The 25,470-nt window shown below is 37.9% G+C and overlaps 1 protein-coding gene across 2 annotated transcripts in view; it reads left to right on the forward strand.

Moving 5' to 3' along the window:
* The window catches only part of LOC106065162 (short transient receptor potential channel 7-like), a 354,560-nt gene that overhangs the window by 290,648 nt on the left and 38,442 nt on the right, over positions 1–25,470 (forward strand). For both annotated transcript variants that reach the window (XM_056020485.1, XM_056020486.1), the window contains 2 exons: positions 16,382–16,549; positions 19,014–19,181. In XM_056020485.1, the coding sequence (XP_055876460.1) occupies positions 16,382–16,549; positions 19,014–19,181 (336 nt within the window). The remainder of the gene's footprint in view (positions 1–16,381; positions 16,550–19,013; positions 19,182–25,470) is intronic.

The following is a 25,470-nucleotide window of genomic DNA, read 5'->3' on the forward strand; positions in this document are numbered from 1 at the left end:
TTACCTTTGTATGTGTTGGTTTGTAGCTCCAGTCAGCTAGTCCAATTTACCTTTGTATGTGTTGGTTTGTAGCTCCAGTCAGCTAGTCCAATTTACCTTTGTATGTGTTGGTTTGTAGCTCCAGGCAGCTAGTCCAATTTACCTTTGTATGTGTTGGTATGTAGCTCCAGACAGCTAGTTCAACTTACCCTTGTATGTGTTGGTTTGTAGCTCCAGTCAGCTAGTCCAATTTACCTTTGTATGTGTTGGTTTGTAGCTCCAGGCAGCTAGTCCCCACTTACTATTTCAAGTGTTGGTTTGTAGCTCCAGACAGCTAGTCCCCACTTACTATTTCAAGTGTTGGTATGTAGCTCCAGTCAGCTAGTTCAACTTACCCTTGTAGGTGTTGGTTTTTAGCTCCAGTCAGCTAGTCCAATTTACCTTTGTATGTGTTGGTTTGTAGCTCCAGTCAGCTAGTCCAATTTACCTTTGTATGTGTTGGTTTGTAGCTCCAGTCAGCTAGTCCAATTTACCTTTGTAAGTGTTGGTTTGTAGCTCCAGTCAGCTAGTCCAATTTACCTTTGTATGTGTTGGTTTGTAGCTCCAGTCAGCTAGTTCAATTTACCTACCTTTGTATGTGTTGGTTTGTAGCTCCAGTCAGCTAGTCCAATTTACCTTTGTATGTGTTGGTTTGTAGCTCCAGTCAGCTAGTCCAATTTACCTTTGTATGTGTTGGTTTGTAGCTCCAGTCAGCTAGTCCAATTTACCTTTGTATGTGTTGGTTTGTAGCTCCAGGCAGCTAGTCCAATTTACCTTTGTATGTGTTGGTTTGTAGCTCCAGTCAGCTAGTCCAATTTACCTTTGTATGTGTAGGTTTGTAGCTCCAGGCAGCTAGTCCCCACTTACTATTTCAAGTGTTGGTATGTAGCTCCAGACAGCTAGTCCCCACTTACTATTTCAAGTGTTGGTATGTAGCTCCAGTCAGCTAGTTCAACTTACCCTTGTAGGTGTTGGTTTGTAGCTCCAGGCAGCTAGTCCCCACTTACTATTTCAAGTGTTGGTATGTAGCTCCAGGCAGCTAGTCCAATTTACCTTTGTAGGTGTTGGTTTGTAGCTCCAGTCAGCTAGTCCCCACTTACTATTTCAAGTGTTGGTATGTAGCTCCAGGCAGCTAGTTCAACTTACCTTTGTAGGTGTTGGTTTGTAGCTCCAGGCAGCTAGTCCAATTTACCTTTGTATGTGTTGGTTTGTAGCTCCAGTCAGCTAGTCCAATTTGCCTTTGTATGTGTTGGTTTGTAGCTCCAGTCAGCTAGTCCAATTTACCTTTGTATGTGTTGGTTTGTAGCTCCAGGCAGCTAGTCCCCACTTACTATTTCAAGTGTTGGTTTGTAGCTCCAGACAGCTAGTCCCCACTTACTATTTCAAGTGTTGGTATGTAGCTCCAGTCAGCTAGTTCAACTTACCCTTGTAGGTGTTGGTTTTTAGCTCCAGTCAGCTAGTCCAATTTACCTTTGTATGTGTTGGTTTGTAGCTCCAGTCAGCTAGTCCAATTTACCTTTGTATGTGTTGGTTTGTAGCTCCAGTCAGCTAGTCCAATTTACCTTTGTAAGTGTTGGTTTGTAGCTCCAGTCAGCTAGTCCAATTTACCTTTGTATGTGTTGGTTTGTAGCTCCAGTCAGCTAGTCCAATTTACCTACCTTTGTATGTGTTGGTTTGTAGCTCCAGGCAGCTAGTCCAATTTACCTTTGTATGTGTTGGTTTGTAGCTCCAGTCAGCTAGTCCAATTTACCTTTGTATGTGTTGGTTTGTAGCTCCAGTCAGCTAGTCCAATTTACCTTTGTATGTGTTGGTTTGTAGCTCCAGTCAGCTAGTCCAATTTACCTTTGTATGTGTTGGTTTGTAGCTCCAGGCAGCTAGTCCAATTTACCTTTGTATGTGTTGGTTTGTAGCTCCAGTCAGCTAGTCCAATTTACCTTTGTATGTGTAGGTTTGTAGCTCCAGGCAGCTAGTCCCCACTTACTATTTCAAGTGTTGGTATGTAGCTCCAGACAGCTAGTCCCCACTTACTATTTCAAGTGTTGGTATGTAGCTCCAGTCAGCTAGTTCAACTTACCCTTGTAGGTGTTGGTTTGTAGCTCCAGGCAGCTAGTCCCCACTTACTATTTCAAGTGTTGGTATGTAGCTCCAGGCAGCTAGTTCAACTTACCTTTGTAGGTGTTGGTTTGTAGCTCCAGGCAGCTAGTCCCCACTTACTATTTCAAGTGTTGGTATGTAGCTCCAGTCAGCTAGTCCAATTTACCTTTGTATGTGTTGTATTGTAGCTCCAGGCAGCTAGTCCCCACTTACTATTTCAAGTGTTGGTATGTAGCTCCAGTCAGCTAGTTCAACTTACCTTTGTAGGTGTTGGTTTGTAGCTCCAGTCAGCTAGTCCCCACTTACTATTTCAAGTGTTGGTATGTAGCTCCAGGCAGCTAGTTCAACTTACCTTTGTAGGTGTTGGTTTGTAGCTCCAGGCAGCTAGTCCCCACTTACCTTTGTAGGTGTTGGTTTGTAGCTCCAGTCAGCTAGTCCCCACTTACTATTTCAAGTGTTGGTATGTAGCTCCAGACAGCTAGTTCAACTTACCTTTGTAGGTGTTGGTTTGTAGCTCCAGGCAGCTAGTCCCCACTTACTATTTCAAGTGTTGGTTTGTAGCTCCAGGCATCTAGTTCAACTTACCCTTGTAGGTGTTGGTTTGTAGCTCCAGGCATCTAGTTCAACTTACCCTTGTAGGTGTTGATTTGTAGCTCCAGTCAGCTAGTCCACTTTACCTTTGTAGGTGTTGGTTTGTAGCTCCAGGCAGCTAGTCCCCACTTACTATTTCAAGTGTTCGTTTGTAGCTCCAGACAGCTAGTTTAACTTACCCTTGTAGGTGTTGGTTTGTAGCTCCAGGCATCTAGTTCAACTTACCCTTGTAGGTTTTGGTTTGTAGCTCCAGGCAGCTAGTCCCCACTTACTATTTCAAGTGTTGGTATGTAGCTCCAGACAGCTAGTTCAACTTACCCTTGTAGGTGTTGGTTTGTAGCTCCAGGCAGCTAGTCCAATTTACCTTTGTAGGTGTTGGTTTGTAGCTCCAGGCAGCTAGTCCAATTTACCTTTGTAAGTGTTGGTTTGTAGCTCCAGGCAGCTAGTCCAATTTACCTTTGTAAGTGTTGGTTTGTAGCTCCAGTCAGCTAGTCCAATTTACATTTGTAAGTGTTGGTTTGTAGCTCCAGGCAGCTAGTCCAATTTACCTTTGTAAGTGTTGGTTTGTAGCTCCAGTCAGCTAGTCCAATTTACCTTTGTAGGTGTTGGTTTCTAGCTCCAGTCAGCTAGTCCAATTTACCTTTGTATGTGTTGTTTTGTAGCTCCAGTCAGCTAGTCCAATTTACCTTTGTATGTGTTGGTTTGTAGCTCCAGGCAGCTAGTCCAATTTACCTGTGTATGTGTTGGTTTGTAGCTCCAGTCAGCTAGTCCAATTTACCTTTGTAGGTGTTGGTTTGTAGCTCCAGACAGCTAGTCCAATTTACCTTTGTAGGTGTTGGTTTGTAGCTCCAGGCAGCTAGTCCAATTTACCTTTGTAGGTGTTGGTTTGTAGCTCCAGGCAGCTAGTCCAATTTACCTTTGTAGGTGTTGGTTTCTAGCTCCAGTCAGCTAGTCCAATTTACCTTTGTAGGTGTTGGTTTGTAGCTCCAGGCAGCTAGTCCAATTTACCTTTGTAGGTGTTGGTTTGTAACTCCAGTCAGCTAGTCCAATTTACCTTTGTATGTGTTGTTTTGTAGCTCCAGTCAGCTAGTCCAATTTACCTTTGTATGTGTTGGTTTGTAGCTCCAGGCAGCTAGTCCAATTTACCTGTGTATGTGTTGGTTTGTAGCTCCAGTCAGCTAGTCCAATTTACCTTTGTAGGTGTTGGTTTGTAGCTCCAGACAGCTAGTCCAATTTACCTTTGTAGGTGTTGGTTTGTAGCTCCAGGCAGCTAGTCCAATTTACCTTTGTAGGTGTTGGTTTGTAGCTCCAGGCAGCTAGTCCAATTTACCTTTGTAGGTGTTGGTTTCTAGCTCCAGTCAGCTAGTCCAATTTACCTTTGTAGGTGTTGGTTTGTAGCTCCAGGCAGCTAGTCCAATTTACCTTTGTAGGTGTTGGTTTGTAACTCCAGTCAGCTAGTCCAATTTACCTTTGTATGTGTTGGTTTGTAGCTCCAGGCAGCTAGTCCAATTTACCTTTGTAGGTGTTTGTTTGTAGCTCCACTCAGCTAGTCCAATTTACCTTTGTAGGTGTTGGTTTGTAGATCCAGGCAGCTAGTCCAATTTACCTTTGTAGGTGTTGGTTTGTAGCTCCATTTAGCTAGTCCAATTTACCTTTGTATGTGTTGGTTTGTAGCTCCAGTCAGCTAGTCCAATTTACCTTTGTAGGTGTTGGTTTGTTGCTCCAGTCAGCTAGTCCAATTTACCTTTGTAGGTGTTGGTTTGTATCTCCAGTCAGCTAGTCCAATTTACCTTTGTAGGTGTTGGTTTGTAGCTCCAGGCAGCTAGTCCCCACTTACTATTTCAAGTGTTGGTTTGTAGCTCCAGGCAGCTAGTTCAATTTACCTTTGTATGTGTTGGTTTGTAGCTCCAGGCAGCTAGTCCAATTTACCTTTGTAGGTGTTGGTTTGTAGCTCCAGTCAGCTAGTCCCCACTTACTATTTCAAGTGTTGGTATGTAGCTCCAGGCAGCTAGTTCAACTTACCTTTGTAGGTGTTGGTTTGTAGCTCCAGGCAGCTAGTCCCCACTTACTATTTCAAGTGTTGGTATGTAGCTCCAGTCAGCTAGTCCAATTTACCTTTGTATGTGTTGTATTGTAGCTCCAGGCAGCTAGTCCCCACTTACTATTTCAAGTGTTGGTATGTAGCTCCAGACAGCTAGTCCCCACTTACTATTTCAAGTGTTGGTATGTAGCTCCAGTCAGCTAGTTCAACTTACCCTTGTAGGTGTTGGTTTGTAGCTCCAGGCAGCTAGTCCCCACTTACTATTTCAAGTGTTGGTATGTAGCTCCAGTCAGCTAGTTCAACTTACCTTTGTAGGTGTTGGTTTGTAGCTCCAGTCAGCTAGTCCCCACTTACTATTTCAAGTGTTGGTATGTAGCTCCAGGCAGCTAGTTCAACTTACCTTTGTAGGTGTTGGTTTGTAGCTCCAGGCAGCTAGTCCCCACTTACCTTTGTAGGTGTTGGTTTGTAGCTCCAGTCAGCTAGTCCCCACTTACTATTTCAAGTGTTGGTATGTAGCTCCAGACAGCTAGTTCAACTTACCTTTGTAGGTGTTGGTTTGTAGCTCCAGGCAGCTAGTCCCCACTTACTATTTCAAGTGTTGGTTTGTAGCTCCAGGCAGCTAGTTCAACTTACTCTTGTAGGTGTTGGTTTGTAGCTCCAGGCATCTAGTTCAACTTACCCTTGTAGGTGTTGATTTGTAGCTCCAGTCAGCTAGTCCACTTTACCTTTGTAGGTGTTGGTTTGTAGCTCCAGGCAGCTAGTCCCCACTTACTATTTCAAGTGTTGGTATGTAGCTCCAGACAGCTAGTTCAACTTACCCTTGTAGGTGTTGGTTTGTAGCTCCAGGCAGCTAGTCCAATTTACCTTTGTAGGTGTTGGTTTGTAGCTCCAGGCAGCTAGTCCAATTTACCTTTGTAAGTGTTGGTTTGTAGCTCCAGGCAGCTAGTCCAATTTACCTTTGTAAGTGTTGGTTTGTAGCTCCAGTCAGCTAGTCCAATTTACATTTGTAAGTGTTGGTTTGTAGCTCCAGGCAGCTAGTCCAATTTACCTTTGTAAGTGTTGGTTTGTAGCTCCAGTCAGCTAGTCCAATTTACCTTTGTAGGTGTTGGTTTCTAGCTCCAGTCAGCTAGTCCAATTTACCTTTGTATGTGTTGTTTTGTAGCTCCAGTCAGCTAGTCCAATTTACCTTTGTATGTGTTGGTTTGTAGCTCCAGGCAGCTAGTCCAATTTACCTGTGTATGTGTTGGTTTGTAGCTCCAGTCAGCTAGTCCAATTTACCTTTGTAGGTGTTGGTTTGTAGCTCCAGACAGCTAGTCCAATTTACCTTTGTAGGTGTTGGTTTGTAGCTCCAGGCAGCTAGTCCAATTTACCTTTGTAGGTGTTGGTTTGTAGCTCCAGGCAGCTAGTCCAATTTACCTTTGTAGGTGTTGGTTTCTAGCTCCAGTCAGCTAGTCCAATTTACCTTTGTAGGTGTTGGTTTGTAGCTCCAGGCAGCTAGTCCAATTTACCTTTGTAGGTGTTGGTTTGTAACTCCAGTCAGCTAGTCCAATTTACCTTTGTATGTGTTGTTTTGTAGCTCCAGTCAGCTAGTCCAATTTACCTTTGTATGTGTTGGTTTGTAGCTCCAGGCAGCTAGTCCAATTTACCTGTGTATGTGTTGGTTTGTAGCTCCAGTCAGCTAGTCCAATTTACCTTTGTAGGTGTTGGTTTGTAGCTCCAGACAGCTAGTCCAATTTACCTTTGTAGGTGTTGGTTTGTAGCTCCAGGCAGCTAGTCCAATTTACCTTTGTATGTGTTGGTTTGTAGCTCCAGTCAGCTAGTCCAATTTACCTTTGTAGGTGTTGGTTTCTAGCTCCAGTCAGCTAGTCCAATTTACCTTTGTAGGTGTTGGTTTGTAGCTCCAGGCAGCTAGTCCAATTTACCTTTGTAGGTGTTGGTTTGTAACTCCAGTCAGCTAGTCCAATTTACCTTTGTATGTGTTGGTTTGTAGCTCCAGGCAGCTAGTCCAATTTACCTTTGTAGGTGTTTGTTTGTAGCTCCACTCAGCTAGTCCAATTTACCTTTGTAGGTGTTGGTTTGTAGATCCAGGCAGCTAGTCCAATTTACCTTTGTAGGTGTTGGTTTGTAGCTCCATTCAGCTAGTCCAATTTACCTTTGTATGTGTTGGTTTGTAGCTCCAGTCAGCTAGTCCAATTTACCTTTGTAGGTGTTGGTTTGTTGCTCCAGTCAGCTAGTCCAATTTACCTTTGTAGGTGTTGGTTTGTATCTCCAGTCAGCTAGTCCAATTTACCTTTGTAGGTGTTGGTTTGTAGCTCCAGGCAGCTAGTCCCCACTTACTATTTCAAGTGTTGGTTTGTAGCTCCAGGCAGCTAGTTCAATTTACCTTTGTAGGTGTTGGTTTGTAGCTCCAGTCAGCTAGTCCAATTTACCTTTGTATGTGTTGGTTTGTAGCTCCAGTCAGCTAGTCCAAATTACCTTTGTAGGTGTTGGTTTGTAGCTCTATTCAGCAAGTCCAATTTACCTTTGTAAGTGTTGGTTTGTAGCTCCAGTCAGCTATTCCAATTTACCTTTGTAAGTGTTGGTTTGTAGCTCCAGTCAGCTAGTCCAATTTACCTTTGTAAGTGTTGGTTTGTAGCTCCAGTCAGCTAGTCCAATTTACCTTTGTATGTGTTGGTTTGTAGCTCCAGTCAGCTAGTCCAATTTACCTTTGTAAGTGTTGGTTTGTAGCTCCAGTCAGCTAGTCCAATTTACCTTTGTATGTGTTGGTTTGTAGCTCCAGTCAGCTAGTCCAATTTACCTTTGTATGTGTTGGTTTGTAGCTCCAGTCAGCTTGTCCCCACTTACTATTTCAAGTGTTGGTTTGTAGCTCCAGGCAGCTAGTCCCCACTTACTATTTCAAGTGTTGGTTTGTAGCTCCAGTCAGCTAGTCCCCACTTACTATTTCAAGTGTTGGTTTGTAGCTACAGTCAGCTAGTCCCCACTTACTATTTCAAGTGTTGGTTTGTAGCTCCAGGCAGCTAGTCCCCACTTACTATTTCAAGTGTTGGTTTGTAGCTCCAGGCAGCTAGTTCAACTTACCCTTGTAGGTGTTGGTTTGTAGCTCCAGGCAGCTAGTCCCCACTTACTATTTCAATTGTTGGTTTGTAGCTCCAGGCAGCTAGTCCCCACTTACTATTTCAAGTGTTGGTTTTTAGCTCCAGGCAGCTAGTTCAACTTACCCTTGTAGGTGTTGGTTTTTAGCTCCAGGCAGCTAGTTCAACTTACCCTTGTAGGTGTTGGTTTTTAGCTCCAGGCAGCTAGTTAAACTTACCCTTGTAGGTGTTGGTTTTTAGCTCCAGGCAGCTAGTCTTGCCCTTGTATCTTACGTGATATAAAAATCATGAATTTATATATATATATATTGATATAGGTAGAAACAACAAATGAAAATAGAACATGTCGAACATCTAACATGTTGCCATTCACTTCAACAATTTCAATGAACACATGTTTTATCTTCCTCTTTAACTTTCATTAGTCGTTTACCACTTTTTATCCTATTATCTGTATCAATCCTCCCTTAAAGTTACATCAGCTACAGATTGTCTTTCTGTTGCTCTTCGCATTGTATTTTCAATCCAACCCCATTCGCGTCGTTTGATTTCCGATGACATCATTGTATACTGAGTTATCAGAATGTAGATATTTTTTGGCCATCTTCTTAAAATAGTTATATGTCGGTGAATGCTCAAAAGCTCTATTAAAGATCCACTAATGAATAAAATACTTATATCTAAAAGTGTCATTTATTTTAGAACAAAAAACACGTGTAGATTAAATCTTACTGTCCTTTTTTAAAAAAATATTTAGTATACATATTTTAGTTTTCAAAAGAGTATATGTTTGGGTTTGTAGAGAGTAAGTCCCTTTGTCGACGCATTACCGTAAATCCGGAACTTTATCGATATTTACGTATTCCAAGCTTGCTCCAACTACAAGCGGACACTTCTTCATCACGATATTGTTGCCAGCCGACGTAAGTGTTAGTGTTAAAAATGAGGAAAAATACTTTAAAATTTTGTAAAAGTTTCCCTTTCAGACCTTGTGGTATGTAGAGCAGATGATGTAAAGGTCATCTGATTCTGTGGCCTACGGTTAACGAGGGTGTCATGTGGCCAGCACAACGACCAATCGCCTAATGTCAGGTACCCATTAGAGCTGGGTGGACTCAGAGGCGCCCAAGGATCCCAAAATAAAAATCCCAGTCTTCACCAGGATTCGAACCCTCTCAGCCACCGCTCCTACTTATGTGACCTCTCGAAATTATATATATACATTGTTCTCTTTTGTGGAGCCCCGCCTGTCTTCTCTTAAATCCGGCACTGCTTGTACGTACTGTATTTACTGTATGTACTGTATGTACTGTTTGTACTGTATTTACTGTGTACTGTTTGTACTGTATGTACTGTATGTACTGTATGTACTGTTTACTGTTACTCTTGAAGTCTCTTCGCCTTGCAAAAGATCTGCTTTAGCCTTTGTGTTGAGGATGCGAATTCTATTGTTTTGTATTGGTCTATATGTGTCAACATTTTTAAAAATACATTTTTGAAATGTGAATCCACATCTTTGGAGTCTGTATCTCAACAACGTTATATGCTAATATGTATAAAGAGTCCATCTTTATACCCACATTTTTGTTCATTGAAATGTTTCCAGAGGACAACATCCTAGCGTCCTCTCCTCCTACCCCGAGTCCTAGGTCACATGACACGTAACTCAACAAGATGAGCACGAAATCGTTCTTGTCATGTGCTCACTGACATGGCATCGCATCAATCATGGAGGGCAGTTGAACGGAGTTCGCTGCACCATTTCATCCTGTGTGGCAGCCAGGATTTGAATCTCTTATTTCCGTCTTGAGCTAAACTTGTTCTATCCCCTTGGTTGCCGTCACCTGAATGTCAGTACACATTCTGACACCACCTAATTAACTCACACAGAGATTGGTTCCTACGCCATAGCATTGCTTTGATATAACTAGATCTAAGGGAGAGAGGAGAGAGAGCTAGAAAGCGAGAGGGGGGGGGGAGATTATATGTAATCAATTTTCTTTACTTCGTAACCAGAAGTTTTTATTAATTTGTATAGATTTAGCTTATATCCAAAAAAAAACAAAAAAAAACAGATTCCGCTAGATTTAGATCTATAATCTAGACTCCCGCAATTGTTACAATTGACTTATTTAAAAAAGACAGTTGTCCCTTGATTTTGTAGCGTTTAGTTCATGCCGAAAGTGTCTACTAAATCTCAGTCTTTCACTTAGAAACGATGTTTAAATGTTACACATTATTTAAAAAAAAAAAAAGAATGATTGGGAAAAAAAAGCTTTTTATTTTATGTGCTACTCGAGGATATGTGGATTGTGATGAATTTAGACTCTTCAAACTGAAGATCACAAGTTAGTTTTTAGCTACCCCCGAAAGGGAAAAAGACGCTATTAGTTTTGTGTGGTTTGTCTGTCCGTCCGTCCGTCCGTCCCTTTTAGATCAAGTATGCAAGCAGTTTTTTCATACAAATACACCATTTTTACAACTATTCAGTATTAATACTAACAAACACTGGAGGCTATTTAGTAGGGGAGATGACTATTTACCATATTTTAAACAACAATTAATAAATAGTTTTTCATATTACCGTGTGAACTGTGGAGTCTTACCTTCACTTTGAAACTCCTAACTAAAGGAATTTTTAAATTTTTTTTTTTTTTACGGAAAATTTTTTTCTTAAGGCTTTGAATAAGAGATTGACCATCTACAAAACAATTAGATCAATTAGATATTAATTATAAGACATCAGTTAGGCCAGGTTCACATCCAACTTCATAATGACTTTCACCTATCCCTTGGTCTGCTGGACCGTTGGGGCACCACATAAGATCTGTCAACCTTCTTTCTCCATTCTTCTCTGTCATATGCCTTTGATAGAATTTCATTCTGATTTTCTTTCTGAATATATTGATACCTGTCTTTTACCTGCCTGGGTGAACCACTTCGTGGGCCGATTTTGAGTTTATGTTTCCACACAAACTGTCTTTGTAACCTTGTCTTAATTTTATATATATATATATATTTTGCTTTTGAGTATAGAGCGACTTTACAGAATCTTTAACGTGTTTTGTGTTTTTCCCTATTTATTTAGCATGTTAAAATGAGCGTCAGCTAGCGCTAGTCTACATGTTCATTATTGCGACAACAAACAAAAATGGATGCCCTCACTAGCTTAGGTTATCATCTACCAATATATTATTGAAAATCAGCCATTGACGTATCAGAGTAAAGTCTCTAATTAAAATTCACGACTAGATTAACACATGGATAGGTTTAAGACGTAATTTTCTTCTTTTTTTTAAAGGAACATTTTTAAGATTAGATTAGTTTAAATTATAATCTCTCTCTCTCTCTCTCTCTCTCTCTGTTTCTATTGAATCTGCTTATCTTCTTTCAACTCTTTTGTCTCTCACTCGTTCTATCTGTACTATCTCTCATTCATTCTCTCTTTTTCTCTTTCACTCTTCCTATGTATGTCTCTTTCTCTCTTTCTTTTTCTATGTCGAAATCTCTCTCTTTCTGTCTCACTCTCTCTTTTTCCATCGCTCCATATCTCTCTCTCTCTCTCTCTCTCTCTCCTTCTCTCTCTCTCTCTCTCTCTGATGGGTTTGAATTAAACTCTCTGAATAGTTGAGACGCTCTAAGAGTGTCATTACAAGTTCCTAGAAAGAAGGAACTAAACAGAAAATTGAATCAATGTGTCTACAGAGTCAAAGAAGTTTTCTACGTCCTAATCTGAATTCAGGGATCCTTCAGACACGCAGTCATTGCTGCTACTTGATACAGGTCTTTACATCATGGGCGTAGCTAGCCCCCTTCCCCTCCGAAATGATTTTTGTTTTAGCTTAAACCCACCCGCCTCCAGGTGGTCACGGGGTTTTGAAGTCCCCCCCCCCCCCCACGTTCGATAAAAAACTACAGGAACCCACTGTCACCGAATATGAGCGTAACCAAGGATGTTTGATTTACCCCCACCTCCCCCCCCCCAAAAAAAAAAAAAAAAGAAACAATAACGCAAAATTATAGTTATCGTTTCAACTTAGTAAAGTTGTTATTTCTGCCATTTGCTGGATGCCATCTATGAAGTAAATGTACGAAAAGTTAAGCCACAGAATTGAAAAAAGAAAAACAAATGCAAACTGCAGTCACTCGCGGTTCATCCCTACCCCAAATAAAACATTCACACATTGATTTGTTTTTCTACCAGTCACACAGTGAATAGAAGATTAGATATTGAACTGCATTTCTTGAAGGAGAAGAGTAGCAGGATATTGCACGGTAGACACATCAGAATAAGTATTTTTTAGTTACCCTCCCGAAAACAAATCCTGGCTACTCCCATGCTTTACACAATGGAATGAATAAATTAAATCTCTCTGTTTCACTAATGTCCTTTGCCTTTCAAATGTTATAAGAAATGAAAAATAAATAAGATAGAAAGAAAAGAAGAAAAAGGAAGGGATTAAAAGTAGGAAGGATAAGTATGTGTAAATGTTTAAAAATCTCTATGCTGAACGATTTTACTTTTTAGTGAGTGTTTCTAAAGCTAGTGTTGACCTCTGGGTCCTTAAGAAAAAAAATACTAATTACAAAATAATAATTATAATAGCAATAATAATAAGGCTAATATAAAAACAAGCAAAATATAAAAAACACTTTAAAAAAAAATTATCTTAGGGGGAAAAACTCCATTTAGAGCGATATCTCTCGATACTGTAAGATTATTCCCCTTTTTGATATCAAACTAAATGAATTAATTACCACTAATTAATAAAATAATTGGTTAATTTTTAGCGGCCCCCAAAATTGGAATAGATGCTATTAACTTTGTGTGCTATGTCTGTCCATCCGTCCGTTCGTCCCGTTTAGATCTCGTAAACTCTAAAAGATATTGAAAATCCGACATCATAATATTTTAGACCATTCATGGTTCTGATGCAACGGGTACATTTCTTCTTTTCTGAAAGCGAAAAATTTAATTTTTAAAATCAACTATGCAAGCAATTTTTATATATAAATACACCATTTTTACAACTATTCTCTATTAATAGTAACAAACACGGGAGGCTATTTACCATATCTTAAACACATTTATGCAAAAGGTTTAAGATTTTTTGTTAAAAAATATTATTTTATTTTACACATGTATAGCTGAGATGTATGTTCTGTCATACTATTTACTACATTTAGAAAACAAAATGTTTACTTTTATTTTAAAAGAGAAAAAATCTATAAAGTATACATATAAGTGGAAAATAATTTAAAACAGCAATTAATAAGTAGTATTTCATATTATCACATGAACAGCACTATGAGGTAGCTGTCGTGAAACACTGAAGCAAAGGAACGGGAGAATGTTTTCCTTGAGACTTGGAATAAGAGATTGACCCTTTAAAGACCAAGTAAATCAATTAGATAATCATTACATGACATCAGTTAGGCCAGGTTCACATTGAGCTTCTCCTTCACTTTCACCTATCCTTTGGTCTGCAGGACCCTTGGGCCACGACACAAGATCTGTCAACATTGATTCTCCATTTTTCTCTGTCATTGGCCTTTGATAGAATTTCATTCTGATATTCTTTCTGAAAACATTGAAACCTGCCTTTTTACCTGCGCTTCGGGGGCCGATTTTGAGTTTGTTTCCACACAAACTGTTGTAACTTTGTTTAAAAATCGTTTCATGTTTTGTTAATAGGAACAATGCACAATTGTGTAAAGTTTCAACTTGATCGGAGAATGGGATGTTGGAGACATAACGTGTTTAAACTGTGTAACAGACAGACAGAGGAAGTAGGTGGATCTGAGCTTTGTAATAATAATGTATTAAGTTAAATGGGTGGACATTTTTTTTAGTAAAGGCTGTCTAGGAAACACCAACATGAGATATTCTGAAGATGTATGGGGAAGGTGATGTAAAGCTCATTTGTTATTCAAACCAATGGTTAACGAGGGTGTCATGTGGCTAGCACAACTTTACTATTCAAACGTACCCATTAGAGTCGGGTGGACTCAGGTGCGGAGACATAGTGAAGGGGGGTGGGGCAAGGGGATCACTATGCCCCAGGCGCCACACTCAGGGGGGCGTCACACACAGAAAGGCGCCTATATATGTTCAATGTAAATGTAGGTGGGGGGGGGGCGCACATTTTGTTCACTACGCCTCTGAAATCCAAGTACTTTAACACTCGGAGACTGTGTCCCATAATTTTTAATCAGTAATTAATATATTCTTTGAAAAAATCGTTAAGTCTTGAATGTAGTACTTATCTTTTACTGACCACATTGATCATTGATCATCATCCCCCTCTGATAAGTTTCAACACATGTCTTCCTATCCTCCAAATACTGTTTCATCGTTTTCATAGTGTGCTATTTACGTTCGGGTATTTGTTTCCGGGTCATGGTAACATTAAAAGCGGGAATTGGACGTCAATGCATTAAAACAAATATCGGGCGTTCACCCCCATTCCTAAACTTAGCCTTTGCAATCCAATTAGATCTTGTGCATGTGTGTAGGCGAAGTAAATGTCCTCTATTTCAGTGACTTCTGCAGAGCCGTGGCTCGTCTCCCCTATCCCAGTTTTGGCGGGAAACTATTATTTCATACATGCAGTGATCGCCCTTGTTTCAATTACACCGGGGCGTCGGATGTATGTGTGGGTGATACTGAGAGTGCGTGTGTTTGTCTGTATGAATTATGTGTGTGTGATACGAATGAATCTCTAGATAAGCCCTGATTGGTCTGCATCATACTCTGATGGACCCTATTCAACTCTTCGCACGCATTGGCTATAAGAGCCGAGGATATTTCGCGGGGTCTAGACGCTAAGGTTGAAGGGTCATTAGAATTAAATCTATCACTTTTTTCTTTCTTTTTTTAGTTTCCCTTGAAGATGCAATACTTACACAGTACGTAGAGCTAGACCCTGTACAGCGTCATAAATAGCGGGCATTTCGGGAGTTGAATTAGTGCAGACAAAAGACGACCATCTTGATTTAGTGATGACCCATTGCATTATTTAGCATGTAATAGCAATCACTACAGTCATTGAGCTTCCCATTAGTATTGAAGTAGTAACGAAAGTTCAAGGTGGTGTCATGGAATCATTGCTAGAAATCGGAACTGATTTTTCAAATGTTTTTTTCTAAAAGAACATCCAGTTTTCAAAATAAAATAAAAAGTTGTCTTTTTAGACCAAAAAGTTAAATTTCTAAAGAATATGCTCTCTATGCTATTTATAGCCTTTATATTCTTGTCAACACAAAAGTTTGTTGAAACATTTTGTTATACGACGGCACCGATCTATTAATAGACTGTGTGTCACGGTCTGATGCCATTTTTAGCAGCATTGTTGCAGATGAATGGAAAAAAGATCGGTGAACGGATTGAGACGAGAGATAGAGAAGCAAGTGTGATAATTGAAATTGATAATTTGTACTTTAATTAAAGTCTATAGATTTAATCTTTTCATATCATGTTTCTCTAACATCCACCTTACCTTGTCTAGACCTCGCCCACAAATTGACATCCACCTTACCTTGTCTAGACCTCGCCCACAAATTGACATCCACCTTACCTTGTCTAGACCTAGCCCACAAATTGACATCCACCTTACCTTGTCTAGACCTCGCCCACAAATTGACATCCACCTTACCTTGTCTAGACCTCGCCCACAAATTGACATCCACCTTACCTTGTCTAGACCTCGCCCACAAATTGACAGTAGCTCTCTTTTCTTTCCTAATATCCGGCGTCAGAAATCTGTTAACAAGGCCTTGAGCTTTTCCATATTTGTTTTAGTGACTCGCCATGTCTCTGAACCGTATACAAGGACCGACTTAACGTCTGTAATATAGATTCGTATTGTTATGTAGAGATAGTGCCTTGGAGCGCCAGATACTTTGAAGAGTTGAAAAGGCAAGCCTAGCTTTATTGATCCAAACAATTTTATTATCATTGCTGTTCTATTTGTATTAACTCTGCTACCCAATACAAATCATTTCTCTAAGGTTTGTTTATAAAAAAGGTTTATATGTAAGTGCATACAGTATTAATATTTAGTTTTTAAAATTAAAAGTGTAGGATTTATAATTTGAAAAAGATACGTAGATCTAGCTTTTGCATTTAAAAACACAGCTTTCATTAAACATTTATACCCAGATTAGTTACCTTTCAACATAAAATTCTCTGATTAACACATCGGTCTGAGAACAACCATTTCGAAGTTTTTCTTTTACAATGTTGGTGCGAAATCTAAAAACAAAATTAAATTGTACCCAATATTAAAATAAAATCTGTTTCAATAATTGTAATCGTAGCCAAAAAAAAAAAGATTGCTATGGATGTAACTGCAAAATACTTTTTGATAGCAATGCATATTTATGACTTTTGTGGGGGTAACACTAAAATGTTCTCAGTTATAAAACAAGCTGTATGTCACCACATCACTTTTAGTTTATTTAGAATTTCTTTATGCTGTGATGTGTATATTTTCGTGTGTTACGCACCACCACGTTTTATATTACATTGTATATATATTCACAGAGTGAGTATTTGAATATGGTAGAAAAGTGTATGAATTTTGCTTGTGAACTCATGGACCTCTGTAGAGGAACTCAGGAAGTTGAAGCCGTGCTCAGTGAAAGTGATGAAGGTACAGAAAGAGATCCACTGGCCAGGCTAAAGATGGCCATCAGATACATGGAGAAGAAGGTAAGAGTTGACCACTGCTTCAGTCTTCTAGGTGGACAGTGTGACATAGTGCCAGCACTGAAATGTGGATTGTTTCTTGACATCCTTATAGTTCTGTCTATCAATACTGAGTTTGGAAATGCATTCAATTGACCTATTTCACTCAATTCTTCTGATTCACAGTGAAACATAGGACGGTAGCAGTACTTGGTCATTGGACTCAGGGCGATTCCCTTAAGTTGGGTCCATTCTGTCGTCTTCATGTTCCATTGATCTCCTCCATGTTTGCTTTGGTCTCCCATCGTTTTGTTTTGCCCTTGTAGGTTTCAGTCTAGAGCCTGCTTTGCAACATCTTCCATTGTTCTTCGCATTCTATGTCCTAAATACCTCAGCTTAAGAACATGCTTATATATATATAGATATATGTATTTTTTGTAGACTTGAAAATTGCAGTCATTCATTGTTCAGAACTTTTTTTGTAATTTTTTTTTTTTTTTTGCAAAAAAAAATATTTTTTGGGGAAAATGCGATGACTCAATTTAAAAAGCACATTCATTAATTTTATATTTCCTATTAAATCTTTTGAAACAAGTTAGAATTTTGAGCTGAGCCAAGTTCAACTAGAGGTTATAAAGTATGATATCTACTGGTGGGTGTTGAAAAAAAAAATGTGTGGTTCACGTTTGTAGAGCGTTCTGGATGCAGAGACGTGGTTTCTTTGATTCCCTGTTGAGGTTGGGAACTGAGCTTTGAGTTACAAGCTTCTCCCGTAATCCCATACACCCATTTACTCCCCCCCCCCATCTCAAAAAGGCCCACAAAAGAGATTTGAATAGAGAACATTAAGTATATTATTAGCATGCCGCTTTATGAGAGTAATTCCAAGAAGATCCAAGGGGTCTATTTAGCTGATTGTGAATGTGATTGGTTGAATGTAGTCAACGACCTGCTCTCTAGATGTCTTTGTTTGGTTCTGTTGTATTATGTATTCAAGTGTTAAGTAACTGACTTATCATCTTTTGATAGTTTCTCTATTATACTTTCATAAACAAAATCCTTTAAGCTGCATACGTGTTTTTGAACTATAGATAAATTGACTGTACTTCTAACACCGAGATGTGACAGCATTAGACAGAAATCTTTAAGAATCTATTTTCATTTGTAACAACAGGTTGCAACTATACTAGTCAATCGTTAATAAACTATAATTTGATTTCTCTGTCTTTAAAACAATAATTCAGACATGTAAACAATAACAAGGCATACACAAGACGCTTAGTTACAAAACGTCCGTAGTCTCTCCTAACACTGCGACCTTAAAGCAGTGAGCTATCGAACACTGCGACCTTACAGTAGTGAGCTATCGAACACTGCGACTTTAAAGTAGTGAGCTATCGAACACTGCGACCTTAAAGTAGTGAGTTATCGAACAAAACAGACGTGGCCGTAGTCTCTCCTAACACTGCGACCTTAAAGTAGTGAGTTATCGAACAATACAGACGTGGCGTTGAAGACACATACACTGCCATGTCTTCTTGGACGCACTGATTGAACTATGAGGAGCCCTATTTCGTTTACCACCCTAGATTTGCACTGACCATATTGCTTCGTTCAATTCTTCAGAAGTGCATTTTGTTCACAGTAGAATGAACATCTAACTACCCAGGAAAATAAATTATATATAAATAATACCAAACCCGAATAGCCTTTTATTCTCTATGCAAGAACTTCTGGGATTTCATTATTGACTTGATAAGACTGTCCTGGTCGAGATTTTTTGAAAAATAATAAATGGTAAACTATGATCTTTTGACTGAAAAGGTATACTTAGTAAAGTACCATCACCAATACGCAGTTATCTTAGTGTTTGCCAGTCGAGAAAATAGAACATTTTATTAGATAAGTTCTTAAAGAAAGAGACGTAGACAAATAGTCTTAGTTCACAGTCAAGCGGAACGCGATTCTAAGAACACTTTTCTGAACTCGCGTTCCAATATGTAACGACGGGAGACTGGAGATCTGGGCCCCTATCACAGAGGACTACTTAAGACCGTCGGAAACTCACCCAGATGAGGATTATTTATAAGTTAAAATGTCAATATAACCAAAATATATGAGAAACAAATCTGTTCTTTAAAAGTCTAATTCAGTGAAGAATATAAATTACTCATAGTGTTGTTTTGTTATCGAGTCAGAAATCTAAATCAATAGCTGAAACCAACATCGAGCAGTTAAAGTCTGTCTTGGGGTAACTGTTTGTCTTTTACGTTTGTTCTGAGCTCATGAAGGCCTAATTCAACATCCTAAAGTAACATCCTAAAGTAACATCCTAAAGTAACATCCTAAAGTAACATCCTAATTCAACATCCTAAAGTAACATCCTAAAGTAACATCCTAAAGTAACATCCTAAAGTAACATCCTAAAGTAACATCCTAAAGTAACATCCTAAAGTAACATCCTAATTCTTGTCATTGTTGTCCACAGTTTGTCGCGCACCCAAACTGCCAGCAGCACATGACGTCCATCTGGTACGGCTCTGAGATGGGCTTCCTGCAATCCTTGAATGGTCTGATGCAGTTCGTCTACTTGTTACTCTTCCTTCCCGCCATTCCCTTTATGTGTGTCTTTTACATTCTCGCTCCTAGCAGTAAGGTAACTATAGCAACACTAGAGCTTTAGTTTTACATTCTAGCTCCTAGCAGTAAAGTAACTATAGCAACACTAGAGCTTTAGTTTTACATTCTAGCTCCTAGCAGTAAGGTTACTATAGCAACACTAGAGCTTTAGTTTTACATTCTAGCTCCTAGCAGTAAGGTTACTATAGCAACACTAGAGCTTTAGTTTTACATTCTAGCTCCTAGCAGTAAGGTAACTATAGCAACACTAGAGCTTTAGTTTTACATTCTAGCTCCTAGCAGTAAGGTAACTATAGCAACACTAGAGCTTTAGTTTTACATTCTAGCTCCTAGCAGTAAGGTAACTATAGCAACACTAGAGCTTTAGTTTTACATTCTAGCTCCTAGCAGTAAGTTAACTATAGCAACACTAGAGCTTTAGTTTTACATTCTAGCTCCTAGCAGTAAGGTTACTATAGCAACACTAGAGCTTTAGTTTTACATTCTAGCTCCTAGCAGTAAGGTAACTATAGCAACACTAGAGCTTTAGTTTTACATTCTAGCTCCTAGCAGTAAGGTAACTATAGCAATAGTAGAGCTTTAGTTTTACATTCTAGCTCCTAGCAGTAAGGTAACTATAGCAACACTAGAGCTTTAGTTTTACATTCTAGCTACTAGCAGTAACATAACTATAGCAACACTAGAGCTTTAGTCTTACATTGGGATAGGTTTTTTGGGGGCGATAATATAGAGATCATCCATTTGTGAAGTCCCAAACATTTTTCAAACTAAACAAAAACGTTCATGAATAAAATTGTCAGAACTTTTTTTTCCATTCTTACTTTGAGCTCACACTTTCGTTGTACTCCGAAGAAAGTAAACAAACAAAAAGTCAAAAATGAAAATTTCTAACTATTTCTTTTGACAACTTTTCATTCTCCTATCGAGCTGAATCTTCGCACATATATCCATGCCGCGTGATAAGACACTTGATGGGATCCTGAAAGATCAATTCATTAATTTTTTTATGGTCTAAAAGTATTTGTTTACTTTATATAGTCTACGTGGTATGGAGAAAACATTTTAAAAAAATGTCGGCCATTTTATTTTAGATTCACTTAGGTGTTTTTCCAATACCTCTATTCAACTCGTGCCTTCGTAGAAATAAAGTCTTCCGGGTGGGCTTAAAGCCATGGTGGACACAGATCTTGTATTTCTAGAAATAAAGTCTTCCGGGTGGGCTTAAAGCCATGGTGGACACAGATCTTGTATTTCTAGAAATAAAGTCTTCCGGGTGGGCTTAAAGCCATGGTGGACACAGATCTTGTATTTCTAGAAATTTGAAAGTTTATATAGTTAGGAAAAGAATTACTAGCTCTTTGGCCACACTAGAAAACTCTAGTTTGACCATTATAATTTTCCAAAGTATAAAATTAAATAAATTTAAATTTGGCTAGAGGAGAAGAAAATATCTGAACCGACTATACGTATACGGATGTTCCCGCATGCAGAAATTATGCATTCAGGTGTTATATAAATTAAGTTAAGGAACATTTTGCGCTTCGTCTTGTAAGTCTAGATGTAAAGGCCTGTTTATTAGATGAATATTTTAAAAGTGTAGAAGATTTATACAATCGCTTATATATATATAAGAGTAAAAAATTAAGAAAAAACAAGGTTACAAAAGACAGTTTGTGTGGAAACACAAACTCAAAATTGGCCCCCGAAGTGGTCCACCCAGGCAGGCTTCAATATTTTCAGAAAGAACATCCGAATGAAATTATGTTAAAGACAAATGAGAGATAAGAATGGAGAAAGGAGGTTAACAGATCTTGTGTAGTGCCCCAACGGTCCCGCAGATTAAAGGATAGATGAAAGTGAATGTAATGTTAGATGTGAACCTGGCCTAAATAGTACCCCTTTTGGACCTTGTGGTCTATAGTCTATAGGGCAGATGATGTAAAGCTCATCTGTTTTTGTGACCTACGGTTAACGAGGGTGTCATGTAGCCAGCACAACGACCACCCGCCTTTACTTTTCCAGAACTAATGTCAGGTACCCATTAGAGCTGAGTGGACTCAGAGGCGCCCAAAGATTTCAAAGTTGAAAATCCCAGTCTTCACCAGGATTCGAATCCGGGACCCCAGGTTCGGAAGCCAAGCACTTTACCGCTCAGCCACCGCGCCTCCCCTGGCCTAACTGATGTCTCACAACTGATCTAATTGTTTTGAAAAGGCTCAATCTCTTATTCGAATCCTCAAAATAAAATAATAAAAATGGTGGAGTGTATGCTCCCCGCTATAATATTTTGAAAAATGAAATTTACAAGATTACTATTCGTTTTAAATTAGGTCTATCTTATAATGCATACTAATTAGCTTTTTCTCTTTAAAAAACTGCTTGCATAACTGATTTTGAAAATTAGATTTTTCGCTTTCAGAAAAATAAAAGTAGCCGTTGCATCAGAACTTTGAATGGCCTAAAATATTGTGATGTCGGATTTTCAATATCTTTTCTAGTTTACGATATCTAAACGGGACGGACGGACAGTCGGACAGACATTTCGCACAAAACTTATATCGTCTTTTCCCCTTTCGGGGGCCGCTAAAAATCATATTCCTAAATCTTTTGCTATTAGAATGGTTTTATTGTTAAATGTTTTACTCTTTTTTTTTGGTGGGGGGGGGGGCTGGAGGAAAAGGGAATTTTTATATACCTGAACCTGATTTTAATGTAAAAACAAAATAAATTAATTTTCCAACGATATTGTCGTATATCAAATGATAAACAAAATTCACATGCCCACAAGTTTAAAGACATTCAGAATTCAGGCAAAGAACTGAACATGCAATGAACTTGGTAAGGACAAAGATACTTTACCTGAACAGATCTCCAGTAGACTAGGTCCTTTTAAAGAGATAAGAACAAATCTCAAGTAGACTAAGTCCTTTTAAAGAGATAAGAACAAATCTCCAGTAGACTAAGTCCTTTTGAAGAGATAAGAACAAATCTCAAGTAGACTAAGTCCTTTTGAAGAGATAAGAACAAATCTCAAGTAGACTAAGTCCTTTGAAAGAAATAAAACAAATCTCCAGTAGACTGTCCTTTTAAAGAGATAAGAACAAATCTCCAGTAGACTAAGTCCTTTTAAAGAGATAAGAACAAATCTCCAGTAGACTAAGTCCTTTTAAAGAAATAAGAACAAATCTCCAGTAGACTAAGTCCTTTTAAAGAAATAATAACAAATCTCAAGTAGACTAAGTTCTTTTGAAGAGATAAGAACAAATCTCAAGTAGACTAAGTCCTTTTAAAGAAATAAAACAAATCTCCAGTAGACTAAGTCCTTTTAAAGAAATAAGAACAAATCTCCAGTAGACTAAGTCCTTTTAAAGAGATAAGAACAAATCTCTAGTAGACTGTCCTTTTAAAGAGATAAGAACAAATCTCAAGTAGACTAAGTCCTTTTAAAGAGATAAGAAGAAATCTCTAGTAGACTGTCCTTTAAAGAGATAAGAACAAATCTCAAGTAGACTAAGTCCTTTTGAAGAGATAAGAACAAATCTCCAGTAGACTAAGTCCTTTTGAAGAGATAAGAACAAATCTCTAGTAGACTGTCCTTTTAAAGAGATAAGAACAAATCTCAAGTAGACTAAGTCCTTTTGAAGAGATAAGAACAAATCTCAAGTAGACTAAGTCCTTTTAAAGAAATAAGAACAAATCTCCAGTAGACTAAGTCCTTTTAAAGAAATAATAACAAATCTCAAGTAGACTAAGTCCTTTTAAAGAAATAAGATTAAATCTCCAGTAGACTAAGTCCTTTTAAAGAAATAAGAACAAATCTCCAGTAGACTAAGTCCTTTTAAAGAGATAAGAACAAATCTCAAGTAGACTGTCTTTTTGAAGAGATAAGAACAAATCTTAAGTAGACTAAGTCCTTTTAAAGAAATAAGAACAAATCTCAAGTAGACTAAGTCCTTTTAAAGAAATAAGAACAAATCTCAAGTAGACTAAGTCCTTTAAAAGAGATAATAACAAATCTTAAGTAGACTAAGTCCTTTTGAAGAGATAAGAACAAATCTCAAGTAGACTAAGTCCTTTTAAAGAAATAAAACAAATCTCCAGTAGACTAAGTCCTTTTAAAGAAATAAGAACAAATCTCCAGTAGACTAAGTCCTTTTAAAGAAATAAGAACAAATCTCCAGTAGACTAAGTCCTTTTAAAGAGATAAGAACATATCTCCAGTAGACTGTCCTTTTGAAGAGATAAGAACAAATCTCAAGTAGACTGTCCTTTTAAAGAAATAAGAACAAATCTCCAGTAGACTAAGTCCTTTTAAAGAAATAAGAACAAATCTCAAGTAGACTAAGTCCTTTTAAAGAATTAAGAACAAATCTCAAGTAGACTAAGTCCTTTTAAAGAAATAAGAACAAATCTCAAGTAGACTAAGTCCTTTTAAAGAGATAAGAACAAATCTCAAGTAGACTAAGTCCTTTTGAAGAGATAAGAACAAATCTTTAGTAGACTGTTCTTTTGAAGAGATAAGAACAAATCTCCAGTAGACTGTCCTTTTAAAGAGATAAGAACAAATCTCAAGTAGACTAAGTCCTTTTGAAGAGATAAGAACAAATCTCAAGTAGACTGTCTTTTTAAAGAGATAAGAACAAATCTCAAGTAGACTAAGTCCTTTTGAAGAGATAAGAACAAATCTCCAGTAGACTAAGTCCTTTTGAAGAGATAAGAACAAATCTCTAGTAGACTGTCCTTTTGAAGAGATAAGAACAAATCTCTAGTAGACTAAGTCCTTTTGAAGAGATAAGAACAAATCTCAAGTAGACTAAGTCCTTTTAAAGAGATAAGAACAAATCTCTAGTAGACTGTCCTTTTAAAGAGATAAGAACAAATCTCTAGTAGACTAAGTCCTTTTAAAGAGATAAGAACATATCTCCAGTAGACTGTCCTTTTAAAGAGATAAGAACAAATCTCAAGTAGACTGTCCTTTTAAAGAAATAAGAACAAATCTCCAGTAGACTAAGTCCTTTTAAAGAAATAAGAACAAATCTCAAGTAGACTAAGTCCTTTTAAAGAATTAAGAACAAATCTCAAGTAGACTAAGTCCTTTTGAAGAGATAAGAACAAATCTCAAGTAGACTAAGTCCTTTTAAAGAAATAAAACAAATCTCCAGTAGACTCAGTCCTTTAAAAGAAATAAGAACAAATCTCAAGTAGACTGTCCTTTTGAAGAGATAAGAACAAATCTCAAGTAGACTAAGTCCTTTTAAAGAAATAAGAACAAATCTCAAGTAGACTCAGTCCTTTTAAAGAAATATGAACAAATCTCAAGTAGACTAAGTCCTTTTAAAGAAATAAGAACAAATCTCAAGTAGACTGTCCTTTTGAAGAGATAAGAACAAATCTCAAGTAGACTAAGTCCTTTTAAAGAGATAAGAACAAATCTCCAGTAGACTAAGTCCTTTTGAAGAGATAAGAACAAATCTCAAGTAGACTAAGTCCTTTTGAAGAGATAAGAACAAATCTCAAGTAAACTAAGTCCTTTTAAAGAGATAAGAACAAATCTCAAGTAGACTAAGTCCTTTTAAAGAAATAAGAACAAATCTCAAGTAGACTGTCCTTTTGAAGAGATAAGAACAAATCTCAAGTAGACTAAGTCCTTTTAAAGAGATAAGAACAAATCTCAAGTAGACTAGGTCCTTTTGAAGAGATAAGAACAAATCTCAAGTAGACTAAGTCCTTTTGAAGAGATAAGAACAAATCTCAAGTAGACTAAGTCCTTTTAAAGAGATAAGAACAAATCTCAAGTAGACTAAGTCCTTTTAAAGAGATAAGAACAAATCTCAAGTAGACTAAGTCCTTTTAAAGAAATAAGAACAAATCTCAAGTAGACTGTCCTTTTGAAGAGATAAGAACAAATCTCAAGTAGACTAAGTCCTTTTAAAGAGATAAGAACAAATCTCCAGTAGACTGTCCTTTTAAAGAGATAAGAACAAATCTTAAGTAGACTAGGTCCTTTTGAAGAGATAAGAACAAATCTCAAGTAGACTAAGTCCTTTTGAAGAGATAAGAACAAATCTCAAGTACACTAAGTCCTTTTGAAGAGATAAGAACAAATCTCAAGTAGACTAAGTCCTTTTAAAGAGATAAGAACAAATCTCAAGTAGACTAAGTCCTTTTAAAGAGATAAGAACAAATCTCTAGTAGACTGTCTTTTTAAAGAGATAAGAACAAATCTCTAGTAGTCTAAGTCCTTTTGAAGAGATAAGAACAAATCTCAAGTAAACTAAGTCCTTTTAAAGAGATAAGAACAAATC

Source organism: Biomphalaria glabrata, chromosome 2, assembly GCF_947242115.1.
Source record: "Biomphalaria glabrata chromosome 2, xgBioGlab47.1, whole genome shotgun sequence".
NCBI lineage: Eukaryota > Metazoa > Mollusca > Gastropoda > Planorbidae > Biomphalaria > Biomphalaria glabrata.